The sequence below is a fragment of the Schistocerca americana genome, chromosome 3 (genome assembly GCF_021461395.2).
Source record: "Schistocerca americana isolate TAMUIC-IGC-003095 chromosome 3, iqSchAmer2.1, whole genome shotgun sequence".
NCBI classification, from domain to species: Eukaryota; Metazoa; Arthropoda; class Insecta; order Orthoptera; family Acrididae; genus Schistocerca; species Schistocerca americana.
In genome coordinates this window covers 148,882,019-148,907,110 of record NC_060121.1, presented here as the reverse complement: position 1 = coordinate 148,907,110, position 25,092 = coordinate 148,882,019, and the positions used below count along the sequence as shown (strand labels likewise).

The 25,092-nt window shown below is 41.7% G+C and overlaps 1 protein-coding gene across 1 annotated transcript in view; it reads left to right on the top strand.

Moving 5' to 3' along the window:
- Nucleotides 1-25,092, top strand: part of LOC124605932 — a 136,863-nt gene that overhangs the window by 54,070 nt on the left and 57,701 nt on the right. Inside the window, exons 3-4 of the mRNA XM_047137890.1 lie at nt 5,005-5,321; nt 22,050-22,149. Of these exons, the coding sequence (XP_046993846.1) occupies nt 5,005-5,321; nt 22,050-22,149 (417 nt within the window). The remainder of the gene's footprint in view (nt 1-5,004; nt 5,322-22,049; nt 22,150-25,092) is intronic.

Sequence of the window (25,092 nt, the reverse complement as noted above, 5' to 3'; positions counted from 1 at the left end):
ATGCAGGCGAGGCACTTGCAAGAAGTATTTACGAGTGGCACGAAAGGTTTTGTAAAGGCAGAGATTCAGTGCAAGACGGTCCTAGAACTGGTCGCCCGCTTACAGCACATACCGAAGCAAACGTGGTCCGTGTAAGGCAGTTATTGCAAGAAGATAGTTATGTAACTGTAGGTGAGATATCAGATTAACATAATCTGAATCGTGAAGAGTCATAAGATTTTACGCGAAGATTTAGGAAAACGGAAACTTAACGCAAAAGTTGTCGCTCACACACTAACAGATGAATTGAAAGAGGAAAGACGTAGGATTTCTGCTCAACTACTGGATAGGGCCAAGCGTGGTCCCCCATTGCTGTCAGAGGTTATTGCTGGGTATGAATGTTGATGCCACCAGTGTGACATCCACATGAAGCGTCAAAGCGCTGAATCACCGAGTCATGGATCACCAGCCTCGAAAAAAGTCAAACGACAACCTTCGGGAACAGTTCAAACAGTAATCCAAACTCTTACATTGAAGTTTTGAAGCATTTGTGGCAAGTAATTATACGTTGCCACCCAATTTCATTCTCAGGACTGGTTCTTACTGCACGACAATGTAAGACCCCATACAGCTTTATCTGTTACCAAGTATCTGGCCAGGCATTCTATTATAGCCATCGCACATCCACCATATACGCCCGTCCTCTCGCCTTGCCAGTTTTTCTTGTTTCCGTGAATGAAAAGCCGACTGATAGGAAAGCTTCATCAAAATATCGCGGACATCCAACGGGCTGTGACAAATGAGCTTACGAGCATCGCAGACTAAGATTTCTCTGCTTTCTTCCAAGACCTTCACCAGCGTTGGCAACAGTGTATAGGGGTCTACTTTGACAGAAGCTAGGATCATTACTGGTAAATGAAATTTTCTATCTTTAAAAAAAAAGTCCTAGAAATTCTCTGACAAAGGGAGTCTTTGTCACAAGGGACATGAAATTAAATCAAGCATGATGCAATAAATAGAAGAAACATGTCATTTAACACATGTAGTAAAAATTTGTGATCGTGTCTCATTCTACATAATGCATTAAAATATAAGTACAATTACTTTATTAATCAATTAATTGTCTGCTCAAACAGACAATACAGCACTGCCTCGAGCAATTGCAGTGCCACATCTTTAGGGTAGTTGGGCTGGTAGCAATCTGCAACAGAGAACAGCTGACACAAAGCATTCCACATGGGGCTGGCGGAGAACTTATTGCACCCGTACTATAGCCAGTCTGTTGGCTGCTCGTAATATACTACTTTATGTAGGTTACCAATGAGTAATAAGATTGATACACATCCAGCCTGAGTTTCCACCTCTCAAAGCCAGTTTAACGCCTGCTATAATCCCTTAAAAATTCATTTATGTTAAATCATATACATATATACGAGGCAATTATAAAGTCCATGAAATATTTCAAAATATCGGTATAGATAAATGGTCAAGAACAGTTTAGCAAATATTACAGTATGTTAATGAGGAACTCTCAGAGGTTTTTTACAGAGTTTATAAATGTTCAGTGCATCCACTCTTCGGCTACAGCACACATCTAACTGGTAGTCGACATCCATCCATACCCGACCCATAATACGAGGCATGCCTGGAAAGAAAGTACCATTTTGGAAAAAAAACTCATAAAACATTTTCTTCAAACGAAACCTTACTTTTACAGGAAGGAGCATTCCTTAAACTATTTTTCTACGTATTTGCCACCATTCTCCAGATATTTGTCGTAGTGAGAAACTAATTTTTCTATGCCCTCTTCATGGAAACATGCCGCCAGTGAAGACAGTCCCTGTCGAATATTGTTTTTTGCGTCGTCATCACTGTGAAAGTGCCTCCCTATAAAATCACCCTTCAAGTTCAAGAACAAGTGGCAGTCAGAAGGCCCAAATTGGGGCTGTATGGCGAGTTTTCGAACTACTCCCAACCGAATTCTTGAATTCTGACACCAACAGAATGACGACGTGCGTTGTTATGAAGCAACATAGACTGAGCATTTCAAGCCTTTTGTTTTGAATTGAGCTCCGAAGTTTTCTCAGTATCACACCGCATTGACGGTTCCACCTTTGGGAAGGGGTTCGCCAAGGAGAATGCCCTAACCGTCCCAGACCACACTGCACTTGACTTTTTGTGCTGACAATGTTGTTTTGAATTTTTGTTTTAGGGGGCTCGTGAATGCCTAGTGCCTCCACTCCATCAATTGTTGTTTTGATTCTGGAAAGGCATGACAAATCCAAGTTGCACCATTGGTCACAATTCTCTCGCTCATCGCTGTACTGGGTAAGAAATGTCAAAGAACTGCCAAGTCTGTTCTTTTTTTTTGTGGACATCTGTAAGCATTTTCGGAACCCAATGGGAACACAATTTGAGAAAATTAAAATAATTTGTGACAAACTTGTGCAAAACAGTTTTTGAGATTCGTAGAAACCTATCACAAAGCATTCTTATTGTGAACCGTCTGTTTTCACGAATTTTTCCTTTCACTTTCTCAACAGAATGCCACCCACTCCATGCTTTGTCATAAACATTGTTTATCTATCATTGAATTGCCTCTCCCACTTTCTCATCATTCCATCAGTCATTACATTTTCCCCATAAATATCTACAAATGGACGATGAATTTCGACTGGCATAACATTTTTTGCCTTCAAAAATCGTGTTACAGAACGCACTTTGCACTTCACAATCGGCGGGTTTGGAGATTGTCTTAAAGATTTTGAACGATCACTAAACACAACACAATCTGGCTGTAATGGCGTCAATGAAAAGACAACAAACCAGATGGATGGGTGCGAGTATGTGGCGGTAGGACGAAACGGTACTTAGTTTCCGGACTTGCTCTATATCAGGAGGGATGGTAAGAACAGCTGCTGCAATGCGTTGTCATAGGTCTTTGAGGTAGTGTCGTAGAGGGGGAACTTAAACGCTGTCCTTGATGTGTGTCGGGCTGTTGCAGACACAACTTCTTTAGTGCTCCTTGTGTTACTCGAACAGCACACATCATCCAGCTCTGGTAACTCTCAATGCAACATGCTCATTTCACTGGCACTTCAGCTGCCCCTTTCCCCTGTCTTGCAGTTACAAAGATGATATTTTGGGCATGGACTTTGCCTAACTGCCATCCTAATGTTTTCTTATTTGAAGTAAATAAAATTAATTTCTGCCTCAATTTTTATTATCACAGGATACAGGTTTCGGAAGATTATTCCTCCACCTTAAAGGATACAACTATGGGCGATTACAGCTGCATAACTTAGACTGGATTGCCAGCCTCCATTTATCCTATTGGCCATTAAAATTGCTACACCACGAAGATGACGTGCTACAGACGTGAAATTTAACCCACAGGAAGAAGATGCTGTGATATGCAAACGATTAGCTTTTCAGAGCATGCACACAAGGTTGGCACCGGTGGCGACACCTACAACGTGTTCACATGAGGGAAGTTTCCAACCGATTTCTCATACACAAACAGCAGTTGACCGGCGTTGCCTGGTGAAACGTTGTTGTGATGCCTCGTGTAAGGAGGAGAAATGGCTACCATCACGTTTCCGACTTTGATTAAGGTCGGATTGTAGCGTATCGCGATTGCGGTTTACCGTATCCCGACATTGCTGCTCGCGTTGGTCCAGATCCAATGACTGTTAGCAGAATATGGAATCGGTGGGTTCGGAAGGGTAATACGGAACGCCGTGCTGGATCCCAACGGCCTCCTATCACTAGCAGTCGAGATGACAGGCATCTTATCCGCATGGCTGTAACGGATCGTGCAGCCACGTCTCGATCCCTGAGTCAACAGATGGGGACGTTTATAAGACAACAACAATCTGCACGAACAGTTCGACGACGTTTGCAGCAGCATGGACTATCAGCTCGGAGACCATGGTTGCGGTTACCCTTGACGCTGTATCACAGTCAGGAGCGCCTGCGAGGGTATATTCAACGACGAACCTGGGTGCACGAATGGCAAAATGTCATGTTTTCGGATGAATCCAGGTTCTGTTTACAGCATCATGATGGTCGCATCGCCAGCCAGAGTGGCCGAGCGGTTCTAGGCGCTACAGTCTGGAACCGCGCGACCGCTACGGTCGCAGGTTCGAATCCTGCCTCAGGCATGGATGTGTGTGATGTCCTTAGGTTAGTTGGGTTTAAGTAGTTCTAAGTTCTAGGGGACTGATAACCACAGCAGTTAAGTCCCATAGTGCTCAGAGCCATTTGAACCATTTTTTTGATGGTCGCAACCGCGTTTGGCGACATCGCCGTGAACGCACGTTCGAAGCGTGTATTCGTCATCGCCATACTGGCGTATCACCCGGCATGATGGTATGGGGTGTCATTGGTTACACGTCTCGGTCACCTCTTGTTCGCAATGACGGCACTTCGAACAGTGGACGTTACATTTCAGTGTTATGACCCGTGGCTCTACCCTTCATTCGATCCCTGCGAAACCCTACATTTCGGCAGGATAATGCACGCCCACATGTTTCAGGTCCTGTACGGGCCTTTCTGGATACAGAAAATGTTCGACTGCTGCCCTGGCCAGCACGTTCTCCAGATCTCACCAATTGAAAACGTCTAGTCAATGTTGGCCGAGCAACTGGCGCGTCACAATACGCCAGTCACTACTTTTGATGAACTGTGGTATCGTGGTGAAGCTGCATGGGCAGCTGTGCCTGTACACGCCAACCAAGCTCTGTCTGATTCAATGTCCAGGCGTATTAAGGCTGTTATTACGGCCAGAGGTGGTTGTTCTGGTACTGATTTCTCAGGATTTATGCACGCAAACTGCGTGAAAATGTAATCACATGTCAGTTCTAGTATAATATATTTGTCCAATGAATACCCGTTTATCATCTGCATTTCTTCTTGATGTAGCGATTTTAATGGCCAGTAGTGTATGTATGTCATGACAACAGGAAGAGAACGAGTCTTCCTGGTGGCACAACAGGCGTGCGTCCAGCGCCGTGTTGTCCTCAGGCGATACTGAGCGCGCCGACACTGCTGTGGTCGCTGCAGCCGCTTCTGGTGCCGCCTGGTGGCAGCGTCGCGAATCTCTCCAACATGACGGAGCCTGCGCTCAAGCGTAGTACGCCGCTGCCCATGTGGCTGCCGCCGGCGCTGCAGAGTTCACCCGCCTACGAGATGGTGTACGGGCTGCAGGTATTCTCCATGCTGGTGGTCCTGCAGACCTCTGTCTTCACTGGCATCTTCTTCCTCGTCCTCATGCTCAGCATCGCTGCCGAGCTGCACGTGCTCAACGACAGCATTGCCGGGAACAGTGGGCAGGTGTCCAGGTCTCCCTGGCGACAACACAGTTTGTCCACGATGGAAAGCCACCGTGCTACTGAAGTAGATGCTGCAAACGATGGCGCAGTCACCAGTTTTGAGAGAAGCCACTTGCAGCGACAGATGTATTGCGACTTGGCGAACAACATTCGGCATCATCAGTTGATTATAAGGTGAGTATCACATTTGACCCAACCCCGCTCTCATTTCGATAATTATCTTTCTGTTACACATAACATATTGCACAATTATACCAATTCAGCAGTACTGATATGCGTACATACACTATCTGATCAAAATCATCCTAACATGGAATTGACCACTAGATGTGGTGGGAGGGAAACTGCTGGTATAAAAGAGGGTGGGAGTATTTAGTTATCACTACAGAATCAGTAACAGCAGACTGGGTCTATCAGAACAACTCAGTGGCTTCAAACGAAGACTAGTCATAGAATTTCACTTGAGCAAACAATCCACCAAGGACACTTCAACCATTCCAATGCAACCTGAGACTGCGGTTCATAATGAGATTGTCAAGTGGAAATGTGAAGGTACAGCCACACCGAAACAAAGACCAGGCAGACTTCAGGTACTGAAAGGTAGAGATGTTGAGACTTATGGAGAGTGATTGTAAAGGATCACACATCAGCAGAGGGAATCACTTGTGAGTTTCCCAGATCTACCAGCATTGCAGCTAACACAGTGAGTGTGTATAGAGAGTTAAAAAGAATGGGGCATAATGCTCAAGCAGCTCCTCATAAGCCAAACATTCCTGTAGTTAATGCTAATTGAGGCTTGACATGGTGGAAATACCAAAATGCACAACATGAAAAAACTTTGGATAAATTTAAACACGAAAATAAACTTACAGTGGCGATGATGAAACCAATATTTCATGACATTTGTGGTCCAAAATCGCTAAAAAGATGTGTGGGTTGCTCCACTTAAAATGCTAATCATTCATTCCATTCCAAAATTTGGGAGATATGTCCAGAGACTGGAGATCTGTGATATTGTAATTACTTTTAATGATTGGATGGATGGAAGATCAAAAGTTACTGAGAGGCTAAAAATACCAGCAGGGCTAAGTATAATAAAATTTGTGAATGGACCTGACAAGGGCTCATTAAACACGAACAAGGTCGTAGGTAGACATATAACAAGAAGCACTTTATTTGGTATAACATGAAAGACACACTTCATATAAAACCACAAGGGTTGCAGTCTTGGAGTCACAGAAACACAACAAGACCTCTTGGTCCAGTCAGAACTGGCATACTGTTTTATATGTTGATAATCAATGGCAAGCCAGACTAGCGATAGTTGACTAGAAATGGTAGATTCATAGTGTAACACTATCACTGTGAGTGTAATGGTACAAAATGTATGTCCAGACGAAGCACAGTTTGAATGGCTGTGCGAAAATCACAATCACAAAAAGTCTGATTGGTGGATAACAGAGTCTGGTGCCTTAGTCCTGAGAGGCCATGGTCAACGAGCATTGTTCATTGTAGATGCCTGGTGGCTCACAGAAGGCTTCCAAAGCAATGGTATCCAAGATGTTGTTCCAGCATCAACTGTCTGGCTGTGGACATGCGGCGACCTATATACTGTGCCAAGAGAGCAATACAGCACAACCTAGTTGCAGGCATATGACATCACAGAGGCAATTAGTGCCGTAATTGCCATGCTTCCTGTTGGCAGTGTGGCCACCAACTATTGGTGAAGAGGATGCCTCTGGCTGCAGCAGCAGCTCCAACAGTCGCCTCTAATAATGAGCCATTGTTTCCGCTGTCCTCCAGAACTCTTTTTGCTTGATTCACAATGACAAGCATACTTTGGCCACTCGTTGCACAGGCTTATTATGTCAGCAGAATATGTGGACTAACACTGCACCTCTCCCTCCCTCCAGATCTGCAGGAGAGATGGTTGACTGCCTAGATTGGCGTCAGTGACCGTCAGAAGCAAAGGCTTTGAGCCCTTGCAATCAACCTCTATTGGAACGGATGCATCAGCAGCAGTTGACACACCATCAAGGATGCTGACATATTGCTGATTGGTGGCCTCCCATTCGGTAGGGCACTGCTGCTGCAACTATGGTTGATCTAGCTCAAACATCAGATTTGAGAGATCTGGAACAGTGATAGAGGTGGAGCCACAGGTTGAAATGCTGGTGGCCGGTGGGGGCACAGTTGATTGATATGCTTGCATGATGGGGACTCATCCTGCAGCTGGACCTCCACCAAAGTTCTGCTGAGGTAGCAGTTGATGCATGTTGGAACCCATTGATGCATAGCCCATGAAAAGACCATTCATCACATGTCAATGTGGATACATAGCGATGGTAATGCAGCCCAAAGGAAGGGTGGTCAAAGGCTAAAGGGTTCACAGTGAACAGCTGGGAGCGCTGAGGGTGGCCATGTACCCTTCCCACTAGGCTCCCCCATCTTGCTGCAGCATAGAATTAACCCACCTGGAACTGGAATACGGAAAATCTGAAAAAAATACTGGAGGGGTGATTGGAAAACTTTGCCATTGATCTGACATGGAGCTGAATGTAAGGAACCCAAGGCGCCAACTAGATGTGCATGCAGGAGCAAATGTTCCATTCTCAGAGCTGGTGTCATGTCCAATGTTGTCCTGCCATGTCCTGTCCTGCACCGTGCCGCACTGGGGAGCAATACCTAGTGCCACCAGGAGAAATGTATTTCCAAAGCCAGATCGTGGGAAGATCCAAATGCAGAATGTTTCTACCATCCTTGGTGTCAATGAATAAAAAGCCAGTCATAACACAAGGATTGTGACATTTGGTGGTAGAGCAAAATTGGCCTGTCACCTAAATGGTATTTTTACTATAACTCTTTGGCTGATCAGTAAATGATTGAAGTGATAATGAGCCAAGCTGCCTGTAAGTTGGCAAATTAATGATGGATGTGGATGATGCTGTGTTGATGTGGTATGTGACTGGAATGTTATTAAGGGATACTTCCAATATCAATAACCGATTCCAAATAGGGAACACAGCTTCTTCATATAACATACGCAGACTTAAGAGCAGTTAACCAGCTTCTGAAACCATGTCCATGTTCCGAAGACGTGTTCTACCCACATTCATCTTGTGCATGGAGCTACATACCTCCACATTGTAACCCAATTTTCCCCAAAATGAACATTTTACCTTTCGAAAATAGTACTGTTGCTATTGGTGAGAAATAACAGAATTACTGCAAAACTGCAACTTCAGGGAAGCACAGCTGGTCGAAATCTCAGAAGAATGGGGTGCCACACCTGCACGATCCATTCCTGATTGATTAGACCATTTCCTTTATGACTCTTTAAGAATTTGTGGTGGACAACTGACACATGGATTTGCCAAACAAAATATTTCATTAATTTAGTTTTATACTGACATTAAAACAAGTTACAAGGTTCGACATCAGGATTCAACTGTGATAAATATCAGCACCTAAGTATGCTTATCAGAGAGTGCTGATGGATATCACCAGAGATTCCATGTGCAATGAAATGCTGATCCAAGTGTGTGATATACTTAGCCTATAGTTCTTCTGCTTTCCCGTCAAAAGTAGGAAATGGTAGCAGTGACGACTGGAATCGTTTTATCATGGTGTCGGTCCATGAAAGTTGGTTGGAAACTTCTGGTGACGCTGTGATAGTGGTATCTTTCCAATATGGCGCTTGCTGCGTGTTTTTCAATAGTGAGAACACTTGGGTAGTCACATCTGCCTTGACACCAGACATTCTACAACGAGAACTGAGTGTTAGCACATTACATATGCTAAATACTGTCTTACGCGCACCGTCTAGCCTAGAAGTTACGGGAAACTTACAAAGTGAAACTCATATAAGTCTAGTCGCCATTGACTGAAGTCACGTGACAATGTCTCACTAAGTGACAGCAAGCCCCAAGCTAGATGTATAACAACACACACTTTGTGTGGTGTAACACGAAAGAGACACTTCTCACAAAACCAGAAGGGTTGCAGTCATTCAGTCACATAAACACAACAAGACTTCTTGCGTAAGTCGGACAAGGCAAACTGTCTAATAGCTTGGTAATGAACACCAAATCCGAAATAGATGTTCGCAGCGGAACACTATCACTATGAGTCCAATGCCGCGTCCTGCGTAAGCGACTCAAGCAACTGACTGTGCACAACTGCTTGAGCCAACAAAACATGGCCGCGGGTAAAGCTAAGGAAGTGTCCAAGGTTGGCGATATTCGTGCCGCTGTCTGTCGTCTTCTATAATTGGCAATTCTGAAATTAAACATATTAGAATATTGTCGCTGCAGCACTTGCGACAGTGCTAGCACCAACTATGAGTCTTTCCGGTGAAGCCCTGGTGCGAAGCCACCTTTTCCTACGAAATACTTATCACCCGGTTTTTAAGAAAACAATTTGGTGAAAAAATTTGATTCTTTCCATCTCACAGCCTGGTATCTTCATCCGATAAAGGAGTGGATTCCTTTTCGTTATTTATCTTAGTTACGGTGCTGCAGGTCCGCCCCCGTTAGCTGAGTGGTCACCGCGGCGGAATGCCACGCTAAGGGGCCCGGGTTCGATTCCCGGCTGAGGCAGGACATTTTCTCCGCTGAGGGACTGGGTGTTGTGTTGTCCTCATCATCTTTTCATCCCCATTTCCGACGAGCAAGTTGCCCAAGGTGGCGTAGAATGCAATAAGTACTTGCCCTCGGCGGCCGACTTCCCCGAATTGGGGACTCCCGGCCCACAATGCCATACGCTCATTTCCATTTTTACCGTGCTGCACGAAACTAAGTAAACGAGTGAACGAAATTTTTAAGAGTTTGCACAAGTAAAATGCACTGTGTATAATCTGCATGTAGTTGATTTTAGGTTACCCAGATCTGCAAATGAAATGTAATCAACATATCGAATTTGTAATTAAAGTTGAGAGCAGAACAATATCTCTCTTAGTTCTCGTGATTTTTTATTGTATACATGACAGAAAGTCGTGTAATGTAATTGTGGTACAAAAAGTTGTTAGCTGACTCAATTTATTATAAAGCTATTTCCATAAGGAATGACTGTAAGATCCCAGTGAATGTTCTACCTATGTATTGTAACTATAAAACCAAACGAGAATAAATGCAAAATCTTTGTTACATATCAATTTATCAAGGAATCTATGAAAATCAACAGCGTTGCAAGGTAAAATTTTATTTGTTACTTAAAATATCTGCAAACTAGTTAGTTATCCAGTTATCAGTTTTTCTCTTTCCCTGTGTACGTATTTCTTTACACAATAAATTGCGTGAAATTATCTTTCATATTGTTTGAGGAATAAATTAAAATGTATACTCACTCTATTCTGCGATAACTCTCCTGAACCTTTAAGCAAAATAAGGGTTCAGTTGGTAGGGCATATCCTGAAGTATCATTAATTCTGTAATAGAGGGAAGAGAGGGGCGTAAAAAGCTTTATAAGCTGTATAGAAAGACAAAGGCTCAGCTTCAGTAAACAGACTTAAATGTATGTAGCTTGGAGTAGTTACATAGAAGTGAAGAGACTTACACAGAACAGAGCTGTATCAATCAAGTGTAGTCCGAAGACCAAACAAGAACATTTTTTGTGTCGTTCATTTTGTTCATTACAAAAGAAACTAATTTGAGGTGTTTTTTTTTAAAAAAAAGCGATATTGCGAATGACACTATTTGGGAAAAACAATAGCAAGGAGTGTGTCAAAATTACTTGAAATAGTGTTCATATTCACTTCCATTAATTTTTCTTTAAAATATAACCCAATCAACTAGCTTTTGAAGTCTGAAAAAATCGTCTACATTCAAGTAGAACACTGATGTTGTTATTTGCCTTTTGCTAAATCTGGAGTAATTTTATCCTCTTTTCAGTTGTGTCACTAAAAATCCCTTAATCATTCACAGTTTTCTTAACTTTTAAATCACGTTGATTTTTACATCACACATTGGGGTCAGTTCTTAAAAATCTGTTTCGACTTCAAGTCGCTTAGAAAACTTCGAGAATGAAGCAGAAACAAAAAGATAACTCCTGTGTTCATTAAATTTTCAGTTTGTTATAGATTATGTGTAGCTCTTGCATACGTGTCGTCACAATCATCTAAAACATTTTCTGACCCTATATTGCAGTCTGCACGTTGAGCGTCTGTAATCTCCTTCTTTCCTGTTCTGATCTGCAGCCTGAAGATTTGTGTTATGCAGTTCTCTATGTTATTGTGTTTTGTGCAAGCCTCTTCATCTTCGAATAATGACTGTAACCTTCATGCTTTTGAACGTGCTTACTGTATCCACCTGTCGGTTTCCCTTTACGATTTATCCCCCGCCCCCTCCCCCTCAGACTTCCCAGCAACGCTAAAGTGGTGATCCCTTGATGTCTCAGAATGTTTCGTATTAACCGATCCCCTCATTTTGCCAAGTTGTGTCACAAACTTCTCTGCTCCCCAATCCTATTCAGTTCTTCCTCATTAGTTACGCAAGCTCCCCACTTAATCTTTACCATACTTTTGTAGCATCGCATTTCAAAAGCTTTCTTTCTCATCCAGTCTAAAATGTTCATCGTTTCACTTCCATACATAGCTATACTCCGACGAACACCTCCAGAAAACACTTTCTAACATTTAAAACTATATTCGATGTTAATAAATTCCGCTTCTAAAAAAATGGTTCTTGCAATTTCCAGCCTACATTTTATTTCCTCTATACTTCGGCTATTCTCATTTATTTTGCAGCTCAAATAGCGAAATAGCTGCTGAAATAGCAAAATTGATCTACTGTTTTAAGTGTCTTGTTTCATAATCTAATTCTCTCAAGATCAAGTAATTTAATTTGACTATATTCCATTAACCTTGTTTTGCATTTGCTGATGTTAATCTCATAACCTTCTTTCAAGACACTTGTGAGTAGGCTGTTTAGGTTTTTATGTTGGTAACGCCAGGTAGCGCTCTGTATTAAAATCGCTGACAGCGATGTGTGCAGTCTGTGGCTGGTTAGACTCATTGTTGGAAGTTTTTCGCCTGTGTAGTATTGGGCAGTTGGATGTGAACAGCCAGCAGTAGTAAATGTGGGGAGAGAGATGCCAGAGTTCTGAGATGTCAATATGGGCCGACGATCTGGATGTGTGTCCGTCAGAAAAAGATATTTGTTAAACTGGATGTCACGAATATATATATTAATGAAGGGTATAGGTTATTGTTAGTCAGGGCTATTCTTTTGTAGGGATTATTAAAAGTCAGATTGCGTTGCTCTAAAATATTGCGTGTCAGTTTAGTAATGATCAGAATAAGCAAAGAGAAAACTGTCTCAGTTTCACTCTGGAGTTTGAAAATCAAGTAATGTAGAAGTTTTTCCAGCACAGTCGTTCTTTACATTAAAAAGGGAAGTTTCATACACTGTCAATTCCATTCAGCTGCTCTTGAACTCCTGACAGAATTACAGTTTCATTAGCAAAACTTAAAGGTTATATTTCTTCTCCCTGAACTTTAATTCCTACTCCAAATTTTTCTTTGGTTCTCTATACCGCTTGCTCAATGTACACATTGAATAACATCAGGCTACAAAAAAATGGTTAAAATGGCTCTGAGCACTATGGGACTTAACATCTGTGGTCATCAGTCCCCTAGAACTTAGAACTGCTTAAACGTAACCTAAGGACATCACAAACATCCATGCCTGAGGCAGGATTCGAACCTGCGACCGTAGCGGTCACGCGTTTCCAGACTGAAGCGCCTAGAACCGGCCGGCCAGCAGGCTACAACCTTGATTTCCTTCTCAAACAGTTTCCCTTTCATGCCCCTTGGCTTCTATAACTGCCATCTGGTGTCAGTACAAATTGTAAATAGCCTTTCATTTCGTGTATTTTACCCCTGCTGCCTTCAGAATTTCAAAGAGAGTATTCCCGTCAATATCTTCAAAAGCTTTCTCTAAATTTTTCATTTGTATGGCCATGTCGTTAGTAGTTGCTTTACAATTCTTGATGGTATTTTCGTTCTGTCATTAGAAATACAAAAATTCGTGTTTTTTTCACCAGATGCGTTTCGCTTTATTGAGGTAAAGCCTCATAAGTGGTCTATAATTAAGTTATTTACATTTTGATTTGCTTTAAGATCGAAAAACAGTTCGTTAACAATATGTTGGTTTATACTTATGATGATTTTCGCTTGATTTCTCGCTTACATCGGGAAGTACCGTCTGCTAGCCGACGGTCAAAATGTACATCGGGGATATGCTACAATCCTGTCTCACTCTCTTCTCAACCATTTCTTACCTTTCGTGCCCCTCAACTTATATAACTGCCATGGTTTCTGTAAAAACTGTAAATAACCTTTCGTTCCCTGTATTGTATCCCTGCTATCTTTAGATTTTCAAAGAGAGTACTCCAGTCAACATTGTCAAAAGCTTTCTCTAAGTCTGCAAATCCTGTTAACGTAGTTTTGCCTTTCCTTAATCCGTCTTCCAAGATGACTCGTAGGGCAGTATTGCCTCATGTGTTTCTGAATTTCTTCGGAACCCATAGTGATATTCCACAAGGTTGGCATCTACCAGTTTTCCCATTCTTCTGTAAAGAACTCGTGTTAGTATTTTGCAGGCATGACTTATTAAACTTGTAGTTCGGTTATATTCACACCTATCAGCAGATTATTTCTTTGGAACTGAAATTATTACATTCTTCTTTAAGTCTAGGCTATCAGTATTACTGACGGTGCCTTGTTTCGACTTAAGTCTTTCAGTGCTCTGTTAAATTCATCTCGCGGTATCATACCTGCTACCTCATCTTCGTCTACGTCCACCTTCCTTTCTGTGTTATTACCCTCAAGTTCATCTTCCTTTTATAGACCCTCTACATACTCCTTCCACGTTTCAGCTTTCCGTTTTTTGCTTAGTATTGGTTTTCCATGTGACCTCTTGATATTCATTCAGCTTCTTCGCTTTTCTCCAACGGTCTCTGTAAGTTTCTTGTAGCTAATATCTATCTTTTCCTCCCAATGATATACATTTCTCCTCTAGCCATTCCTGCTTAGCCATTTTGCCCTTCCTGTCAATCTCATGTTTTGTATGTTCGTATTTCCTTTCGCCTGCTTCATTCACTGCATTTTTATATTTTCTCCTTTCAACAGTTAAATTAATACCTGCGGTGATATCCAAGGATTTCCATTAGGCCTTGTCTTTTTACCTAATTGATCCCCTGCTGCATTCACATTTTCATCCCACGAACCCATCCATTCATCTTTTACTGTATTCATTTCCCCTGTTCTAGTCAATTATTGCCTAATGCGTCCTCTGAAGCTCTCAACAACCTCTGGTTCTTTCAACTTATCCAGCTCTCGTCTCCTTAATTTCCTATGTTTTTGCAATTTCTTCATTTTCAGTCAGCAGTTTACAACCAATAAATTGTGGTGATAGTCCACATCTGCCCTTGGAAAAGTCTTACAGTTTAAGATCTCGTTTCGAAATCTGTCTTAGCATTATACAATTAATCCGATGTTTCCAGGTATTGGCAATGATTAAATTATGCTCTGTATAAAATTCTACCAGGCGTCTGCCTATACTGTTCCTTTCCCCCACAACGTCTTCATCTATTACTTTTCCTTATCTTCCTATTCCTACTATCGAATTCCAGTCCATCACAACTATATTTTGGTCTCCCTTATCTGGATAATTGCTTTTATTTCATCATACATTTCTCCAATCTCTTCATCATCTGCGAAGCTAGGTGTCATATAAACTTTCTACTACTGTGGAGGATGTGGTCTTTGTGTCTCTCTTGGATAGGATAAGGCGTTCAGTGCGCTCTTCATAGCAGGTTACCCATATTCCTATTTTCTTATTTCTCGTTAAATCTACTCCTGCAGTACTCCTATTTGATTTTGTATTTATAACCCTGTATTCACCTGACCAGATGCCTGCCGCTCCTGCCACCAAACTTCACTGATTCCCACTATATCTAACTTCAGCCTACCGATTTCCCATCTTTAATTTTTTAACCTATCCGCCCGATTAAGGGATTTAACATTCCACGTTCTGACCCGTAGAACGCCAGTTTTGCTTCTTCTGATGAGGACATCCTCCTAAGTATTCTGGGCCCTGAGATCTGAGTGGAGGATTATTTTACCTCTGGAATATTTTACCCAAGAGGATGCCCTCATCATTTAACCATACAGCAGTGCTGCTTGCCCTTGGGAAAAATAATGGACATAGTTTCCCTTTGCTTTCACCCATTTGCAGTACTAGTACAGCAAGGCCGTTTTTGTTGATGTTGCAAGGCCAGATCAGTCAGTCATCCAGACTGTTGACCCTGCAACTACTGGAAACGCTGTTGCCCCTCTTGAGGAACAATACGTCTGCCTCGTCTCTCAGATACTCCTCTGTTGTTGTTGCACCTATGGTATGGCTATCTGTATCACTGAAACATGCAAGCCACCACTCCAACTGCAAGGTCCATGGTTCATGAGGCGGGGTTTCTACTCACAAAACGCGATTTGCTCGAAAAAATTTGGTGTATCCTACTCGTAATACATCAAAAGTTTTCGAACAAGTCGTGTTGTGACATTGCATCCTAAAGTATCAGTGAAGCATAACAATGAAACTTTCTCCAAGCTGAGATACCACAGACAGTTCATCACTTTGACAATACCTTGTCTCCAACCTCTTTCTATATCGTAATTAACAAAAAAAAATTTAATTGTGGGTATTGTTTGGCGGCTGAAGTGGTTTGGGGATGTTGGGGATGTTGACCCACATGTGTTGACCACATGTATATTAATTATGAATAAAAAACATAAATATATAAACCTCTGAATTATTAATAAAAATTAATATCTGAAAACATATGTTGAGAGCATAATTGGTTTCTGCTGCGATTGATGTTATCCTTGCACGTCTCTATTGGAAAAATTACACCAGCGTAAAAATACAGACAATACCTCAGTACCTTCTTTTTATTGTTTTGGTCCCGCATCCTCTAAGAGTGGAAAATATCATCCGTATGTTCTTCTATCTACTACTCTTCATATTACATGCTGCTAGTGATTGGTACAGATTCTAGGGCTGTATGTTCTTCACCTTCCAAAACAAAATATGTTTTAATTCATATTTAATTGTCAGTCTAAATAGCACTAAATAATATTGCGTAAAATACTCTAATCCAAAATTACTGAATTTTTCAATACTGCCATCTCACCTGCTCACCTCTTTCCCTTCATTGTTCAACTTGAACTAATTTCCTGTCTACACCTCTCATGCACCCAGGGCATCCTTCTTCTCCCTTGAATAACAAAAACTATCTGTGTCCTACGGAGGTTTCATAAATGCATCTAATTGTGCACCATCATGTAGGTTGTCAAGGATTGACTTGAAAGGTTCTACTTTTCGATTCTGAATGGAGCTTGCAGATTTAACTTTACTGCAGCATTCTTCACATAACTGGTGATTGTAATTAAACTGCAGCTACTCGTAGAATCCCATTGTAGAACGCAATTATTAAATGGGAGCGAAACGAGGTAGATATGCAAATGTATTAACGAAGAACCACTTTACGCTGAGAAAAAAGTTAGGTCCAGTTTTGGCCACCAGATGCAAATCTGGCGTTGGTATGACATCCATGCTGTCATGTGACAATCCTAAAGTGCTGTTTTGAATCTGTTTCATATGAACAGAACCAATTGCAGTGCTGTATTGAGAGAATATCACCGACTGGAGGGTCTGAGGAGAAGTCTAACGTCATTAAATGATTTAAAGAAGATGACAATTAAATTCGAAAACACGGGTGAGCTTGGTGTGGCGCCTGGAAGAGGAAGATAGTGTATTCCGGTGAAATTATTGACGAGGCTGTTGTCGCTGTAACTAACCACACAGCACATGCCCAGGGTAGTGCTAGTGTGTAATGTCACGATAATTGCCCCTCTCACGGTCTACAGCACGGAAAATTTTGCGCTCTATATTGCAACGGTACCCGTACAAGACCGAGACAGCGTAGCAATTGAAACATCATGATCAGCAATAACTTTCTGAATATGTTCTTAAGTTTCTGGCATGGATCGGAGTTGATGATATGTGGCTGGGCAACTTTCAGTGGACTTACACTCTACATTACAGGGTGCAGTGAATATACAAAACTGCCGAATTTAGGGTGCTGTTAAACAGCGTGTTGTGCACGAAGAGGCACTGAACTCGCCGTATGTAAGTGTGTGGTGTGAACTCACAAGCAACTTCTCAGTCCGTTCTTCTTTGAAGAGAATACACCCAGAGGACCTGTCAGATGTACCGTGATGTCTGCAACTTATCGAGACCTCCTTTTACAGTATGTGATTCCTGCTTTGGAAGAGCGCAGCTGTATGGAAACCACTTTTTTCACGCAAGATGGGACAAAATCTCCTGTCGCTGGCCCATTGAAAGATCTGCTTAATGTAGCTCTCTACGAAAGTGTTATCTCAAAAGGTTTTCCAGATGCATACCCTTTAAGATAGCCCGATCTAAATCCATGTGACTTTTGGCTCTGGAGATATCTAAAAGAAGGTACTTACCAGGGACATGTTTGGTCTCTACCTGATGTGAAGGCCAGTATACAGGAACAGGTTGCTCAGATTCCACTGGAACTGCTGCGAGCAAAGTTTGATCTTGTCTTTTTATGGATGCAGCGTCTCTGACGCTCGTACTGAAAAAATTGTGTAAGCAGCGGTTAATAATAAAGTCAACATTATTCCTCTCTCACGTGTTTGACTTTTTCTTCCTACATCCAGTTCCTAATCCATTACGTATGGAAATATTTCTATATACCTTTCATCCATTCACAGTGCCAAATTTGCACCTGGTGGCTAAAAGTGGTACTCATTTTTTCCATTGTAAATTGGTTCTGCATTAACGCATTAGCATATCTACCAAGTTTCGCTGCCCTACGATAATTACACTCCTCACTGGAACCTCCGTGAGCAGTGCACTGTAATTACAACCACCCGATATGATAAAGTTTTCAGCTGCACATATGATCTTTAATGTGTCTGATGGGTATCTTAACATTATCCCAAAAACCTAGAGCTTCTTGTCACGCAGTACCTCTATTTTTCAACTGCACTGCACAAGTATTAACATACACAATGTAAGACTTGGCAAGTAGCTTACTGCCTCAGATTTGGTAAGACATGTGGTCAATTAAAATATCGTGTCCCCCTGCCTTGAATCCATACTTGTTGATGTTGTAGAAGTTGAATGTGGCGTCATTGTACTTTAAGCCTTTCGAGGGAAAGTGCACTAAATGAACTTCACTGCTGAAAAATATTTATTGCGCATGTATATGCAGATAATGATATTCGTTTTTTTTATATACATTATTTTAATGCAAAAGAGAAATAGTAGTCAAAACCAATTGGTTTTGTTGGGATTTTCATGATATGAACTACGACCTGAAGTGAAAAATGCTAAATACCGCTGCTTTATCAAAAACGCAATGAGATTAAAGCTTCAGGGCGACAAAATGTTGTATGAAATGAGATTAGAATTAACATTGACCTTTCAATAATAAAATTAGTGCTACTGTTTCATCTTCAAACTACTCTGATAGTGAGGGGGTTACTGATCAAGAACCTCCTAAAACTCCAGGCACAGATTTTGAAGTTGTCGTAGAAGAGGAAGGAGAAGACACCAGTTCGAACTCACAACCTAAGAAAAGGGGTACCAAAAGAAAACTTGAAAGTACCTACAGTACTGATTCAGTATCATACTTAGAAATTATAACACTACTAATTAAAGTTGTTAAGTTATATCAGTCAGAACAAGAATTTATAGCTTCCTTGTATGTGTAAATAACCACTTTATCAAAAAATATATGAGCATCATTATTCAAAATAGTAAATTCTATACAAGACAGATGGAACCGTTCCAAAAACCAGAACATTTCGTTAATTCCTGCAATATGTTCAAGTTCCAAAACCAAGTTCTGGCAGAACCAATATCAAAACCATTATAAAATCATTACAAATTTTTGTAGAAAATTCACACCAAATATTTGAAAATTTGTTTTCCTCTTCCTCGAAAAAGCAGGAAGTAATAGAGAACAGGGGCATAGGTCGCTAGCAACTTTTAGAAAGGTCCAGCAGTAAGATAGAAAGGAAAAATGTTTTCCCATTTCCCTATGATCACCCAAATCCGCATATGCTTTCAAATACATTGTAACAAAATGGAAGTTAAGTCTGTAAAGTTACTCTTTCCAGGTAACCTAAACACACTATTAGGGAAATAGAAAAACAAAATGCATTGTTTATTGAGTTTAGGAAATTATACTTATTTTAAGCAAGACACAGGTTATTCAAAATTTCATTACCATTCACCCATCACTGAAGCACTCAAAGAGCGATGTTATTGAATGGTGGCGACAGTGGATCTGTAGAACCATTTCAGTATGCAGAATTTTCGGAAGGATTTCGCTGTTCCAAACTCTGAAAATATGTAAGTCTTTTTTGTAGAGTGGGTGAGATTTAGAAAACCATCAGGAGCGCATTGTTTGGAGCACATAATAAACATACAGGTGGATTTATATAAACTGTTCTTAACTTTGGTTTCGTTTCTGACCATGAAAAAGTTAATTGCTGTATAACTGTATTTAAACACTTCATGAAGACACGTCGTACATGGTGACATTTGTAAGTGATGTGTTGTTGTTATGTGATGAGTGGGCCTACTCAGATACATCTGTAAGCACTCCATCTCTAACATCCAACTGCCGTAGTTATACTTCAGGATGTAAGTCCGCGATATTGGTGATAAGTTGAGAAAACCGTCCCGAAACACATGTGCTACAAAACGCCACTGTTTCCTGCGCATGTACCCCGACATCAATATAGGATATGATCACCATGCACACGTACACAGGCCTCACAACGGGTTGGCATACTTTGGATCAGGCGGTCGAGCAGCTGCTGGGGTATAGCCTCCCATTCCTGCACCTGTGCCTGGCGGAGCTGAAGTGTTGTAGGGGTTTGAAGACGTCAGCTATACGTCGAACGAGAGCCTCCCAGACGTGCTCGATGGGGTTTAGGTCTGGAGAACAGGAAGGCCACTCCATTCGCCTGATATCTTCTGTTTCAAGGTACTCCTCCACGATGGCAGCTCGGTGGGGCCGTAAATTATCATCCATCAGGAGGAAGGTGGGACCCACTGCACCCCTGCAAAGGCGTGCAAAATGACTTCCCGATATTCCTGAGCTGTTACAGTTCCTCTGACATGCAGGGGTGTGCGTGCACCAATCATAATCCCACCCCACACCATCAAAACACGACCTCCATACAGGACCCTTTCAAGGACATTGAGGAGTTGGTATCTGGTTCCTGGTTCACGCCAGATGAAAATCCAGAGACAATCACTGTTCAGACTATGCCTGGACTCGTCCGTGAACATAACCTGGGACCAATGTTCCAATGACCATGTACTGTGTTCTTGACACCAGGCTTTACGGGCTCTGCTGCGACCAGGGGTCAGTGGAACGCACCTTGCGGGTCTCCAGGCGAATAAACCATGTCTGTCCAGTCGTCTGTAGTCTGTGTGTCTGGAGACAACTGTTCCGGTGGCTGCGGTAAGGTCCAGAGCAAGGCTACCTGCTGTACTCCGTGGCCGTCTGCGAGCACTGATGGTGAGATATAGGTCTTCTTGTGGTGGTGTACACTGTGAACATCCCGTACTGTAGCGCCTGGACACGTTTCCTGTCTGCTGGAATCATTGCCATAATCTTGAGATCACACTTTGTGGCACACGGAGGGCCCATACTAAGACCTGCTGTGTTTGACCAGCCTCCAGTCGCCCTAGTATTCTACCCCTCATAACGTCATCAATGAGCAATTTTCAACACACAATCACCATTCAAATGGTTCAAATGGTTCTGAGCACTATGGGACTTAATATCTTACGTCATCAGTCCCCTAGAACTTAGAACTAATTAAACCTAACTAACCTAAGGACATCACACACATCCATGCCCGAGGCAGGATTCGAACCTGCGCAGTTCCGGACTGAGCGCCTAGAACCGCGAGACCACCGCGGCCGGCACACTCACCATTAGCACATCTGAAAACGTCTGCACACTTACTCGCTGCACCGTACTCTGTCATGTACCAACATACTTCTGAGTATGTGGACTGCTTCTAGCGCCACCATGCGACGACCGCAGGTCAAATGCACCGCATGGTTATACCCTGAGCTGATTTAAACCCGCAAACCGCCCACCAGAGCGTTTTTTCACCATGCATCAGCATTATCTTAAATTGCGAGCATGAGTGTAGGTGTTTCGTTGCATTTCTACAGACCAAGTACGTAGTCTGATGAAATGTATGAACATCGATGGTAACCATGTGCCAAACTAACCGATAATATGCTCCAGACGTCCAGTTGATAATAAAATAACCGCATGATCATTGAATAATATGCATGAAGCACGATAGAGCTACCTCTGATGTCGCTCATTATATAAATGACTTAATACATAATAGGACCACCTGTCTTGATGAATGCACAAAACGTCTTCTCCGAATCCGAATGAGCCACCTTGAAACACAGCTTAGGTAGTGAACTCACCTGTACTCAGTTAATGGGTCATCTGAACTTATTCTGCTTTCCAGGCGATAGCTTGCTATAATCGTTGAGCATAAAGAGTTTTCATTTGTTGTCTCGGATACTTCTATATACTTAGCAACTGCTTTAATAAGTTACGCCTAAAAGTGCTGCTTCTGATTATCTTTCACAGATGTGTCAAGGAACTGGAGGCTATAATGAACCTGCCGATCTTCGTTCTTTTGTTTCTACACATGGTGAACATCTGCGCACAGATCTTCGTCACCTCTCTCGTAAGTAAACATGATTAAAAGCGAAATTTGTTCTTCTTGTCCTTTAAACGAGCTTATGGACAGGGCGCTAGATCCACGCCTCCCGAGATCAGATATATGACCCAGTCTCCCGTTCAAAGCAGGTCTCTGTATACTTCTAGCAGAAGCCGTAAAACAGTCTTCTTGTCTGTCGTTAGTAACAAGGAAAAATGGCTCTGTTTATCCTACATGTCGCGATCAGAAGAAAATGAGCCTCCAATGATTAACTTTAAATTAGTAGTTTTTCTACCACATAGTCTCGTGTTACCCAGAGTGCAGCATGAGGAAGCATACCTGTACAGTCCAACACCCCAAAATATTTACGAATTCACATTTTTTTTTGTTTTGAAATAGATTTACAGTTTTATGTCTTTTTAGAGTACTGTTGTTGTTGTTGTGGTCTTCAGTCCAGAGACTGGTTTGATGCAGCTCTCCATGCCACTCTATCCTGTGCAAGCTTCTTCATCTCCCGGTACCTACTGCAACTTACATCATTCTGAATCTGTTCAGTGTATTCATCTCTTGGTCCCCCTCTACGATTTTTACAATCCGCGCTGCCCTCCAGTACTAAATTCGCGATCCCTTGATGCCTCAGAACATGTCCTACCAACCGATCCCTTCTTCTAGTCAAGTTGTGCCACAAATTTCTCTTCTCCCCAATTCTATTCAATACCTCCTCATTAGTTATGTGATCTACCCATCTAATCTTCAGCATTCTTCTGTAGCACCACATTTCGAAAGCTTCTATTCTTCTTTTGTCTAAACTATCATCCACGTTTCCCTTCCATACATGGCTACACTCCATACAAATGCTTTCAGAAAAGTCTTCCTGACAAATCTATACTTGATGCTAACAAATTTCTCTTCTTCAGAAACGCTTTCCTTGCCATTGCCAGTCTACATTTTATATCCACTCTACTTCGACCATCATCAGTTATTTTGCTCCCCAAATATCAAAACTCATTTACTACTTTAAGCGTCTCATTTCCTGTTCTAATACCCTCAGAATTACCCGATTTAATTCGACTACTTTCCATTATCCTCGTTTTGCTTTTGTTGATGTGCATCTTATATCCTCCTTTCAATACACTGTCCAATCCGTTCAGCTGTCTCATACATCTTGATCACCAGATGGTAGAATTTTGTCAGGACTGGCTCTTCCAGGGCTATCAGTAGTTCTAATGGAATGTTGTCTACTCCCAGGGCCTAGGTACTATGTATGCCCATCTCCAAAACTTACAATCATTTTACTTTGCACTTCCAGGTTTTATTTTATAGGAAACTAATTTCATATGTTACACTCCTGTAATTTTTTCAGCTTTGAAGTTCGCCACTTGCTGCTTCATGAATTCTAAACTCGGACAGAACCTTTCCATTTTCTTGATTTTTGAGGAATGGTTGCAATTTTTGTGTCGAGCTGAATTCGCTTTAGTACTTCAAGAGACCTGCGTAGATTTGGGCTGAGTACAACAACACTGTACTTGCTGTGGAAACTTTCGTAAGCACTGATGGTTCTCTGTGTACTGCAACTGAGTTCTGCCCACGTGGGTGGAGGAAAGAGTGCGTTTTCGTCTATTAACTATCCTCTAAGAAGTCACAAAACATTTGCAGTTTTTCAGACAAAGGCACCGCCTACATTAAGTATCCAACAGAATAAACAACAAACAATCAGGGTTCCAGCACAGGCAAACAAAATATATAAGATAAAAACTTTTCTACTTCATTTCTTGAATAGCAGCCATGAGCAAGCCTCTGTGTTTCTCTATCTCGAGACCAACTCTGCGTTAGATCAAGTTTACATCTTTGGGTTCTTACGTAAGTCCACACTTTCATAAAGCTTTCTACAAAGTTTGAAAACATTGTTGATGGAGATAATTTCAAACTTAAGATTATCACATTTATCAGAAACTGTTGAAAAGACTTATTGATAACATGAAGTTTTCTTATCGTTTAGCAAATGTCCATTGACAAGGCCTTAGATCGTGAATAGCTTACAAAAAACCTTCGTGCAATACTTAAAAGTTCCGTCGACGCATATTGTGCGCCATACTAAGAAATTTGAGGTTTTCAACTTTACAGAATATTACAATGGTTTTGTCAGCATCATTATGTAGTTTTCACGTTTAATGTGTTAACTACAATATAACCCTCCTGAATACTAGTAGGTAACTTAGGCAGAATTTGCTGTCTACCTTTGTAAATGGATTTATGTAAGCAGTCGACATGGTTATTTCTTTCGTGTGGCTTCCTGTCAGTTCATTATACATGGAGGTCCATTGACCGTGACCGGGCCAAATATCTCACGAAATAAGCGTCAAACCAAAAAACTACAAAGAACGAAACTCGTCTAGCTTGAAGGGGGAAAGCAGATGGTGGTATGGTTGGCCCGCTAGATTGCGCTGCCATAGGTCAAACGGATATCAACTGCGTTTTTTTGAATAGGAACCTCCACTTTTTATTACATATTCGTGTAGTAAGTAAAGAAATATGAATGTTTTAGTTGGACCACTTTTTTCGCTTTGTGATAGATGGCGCTGTAATAGTCACAAACATATGGCTCACAATTGTAGACGAACAGTTGGTAACAGGTAGGTTTTCTAAATTAAAATACAAAACGTAGGTACGTTTGAACATTTTATTTCGGTTGTTCCAGTTGTGATACATGTACCTTTGTGAACTTATCATTTCTGAGAACGCATGCTGTTACAGCGTGATTACCTGTAAAAACCACATTAATCCAATAAATGCTCAAAATGATGTCCGTCTATCTCAATGAATTTGGCAATACGTGTAACGACATTCCTCTCAACACCGACGTTTTTGAGATTCCCGATTCTCGTGCAATTTGTCTGCTACTGATGTGCGGATTAGCCGCGACAGCAGCTAAAACACCTACTTGGGCATCATCATTTGTTGCAGGTCGTT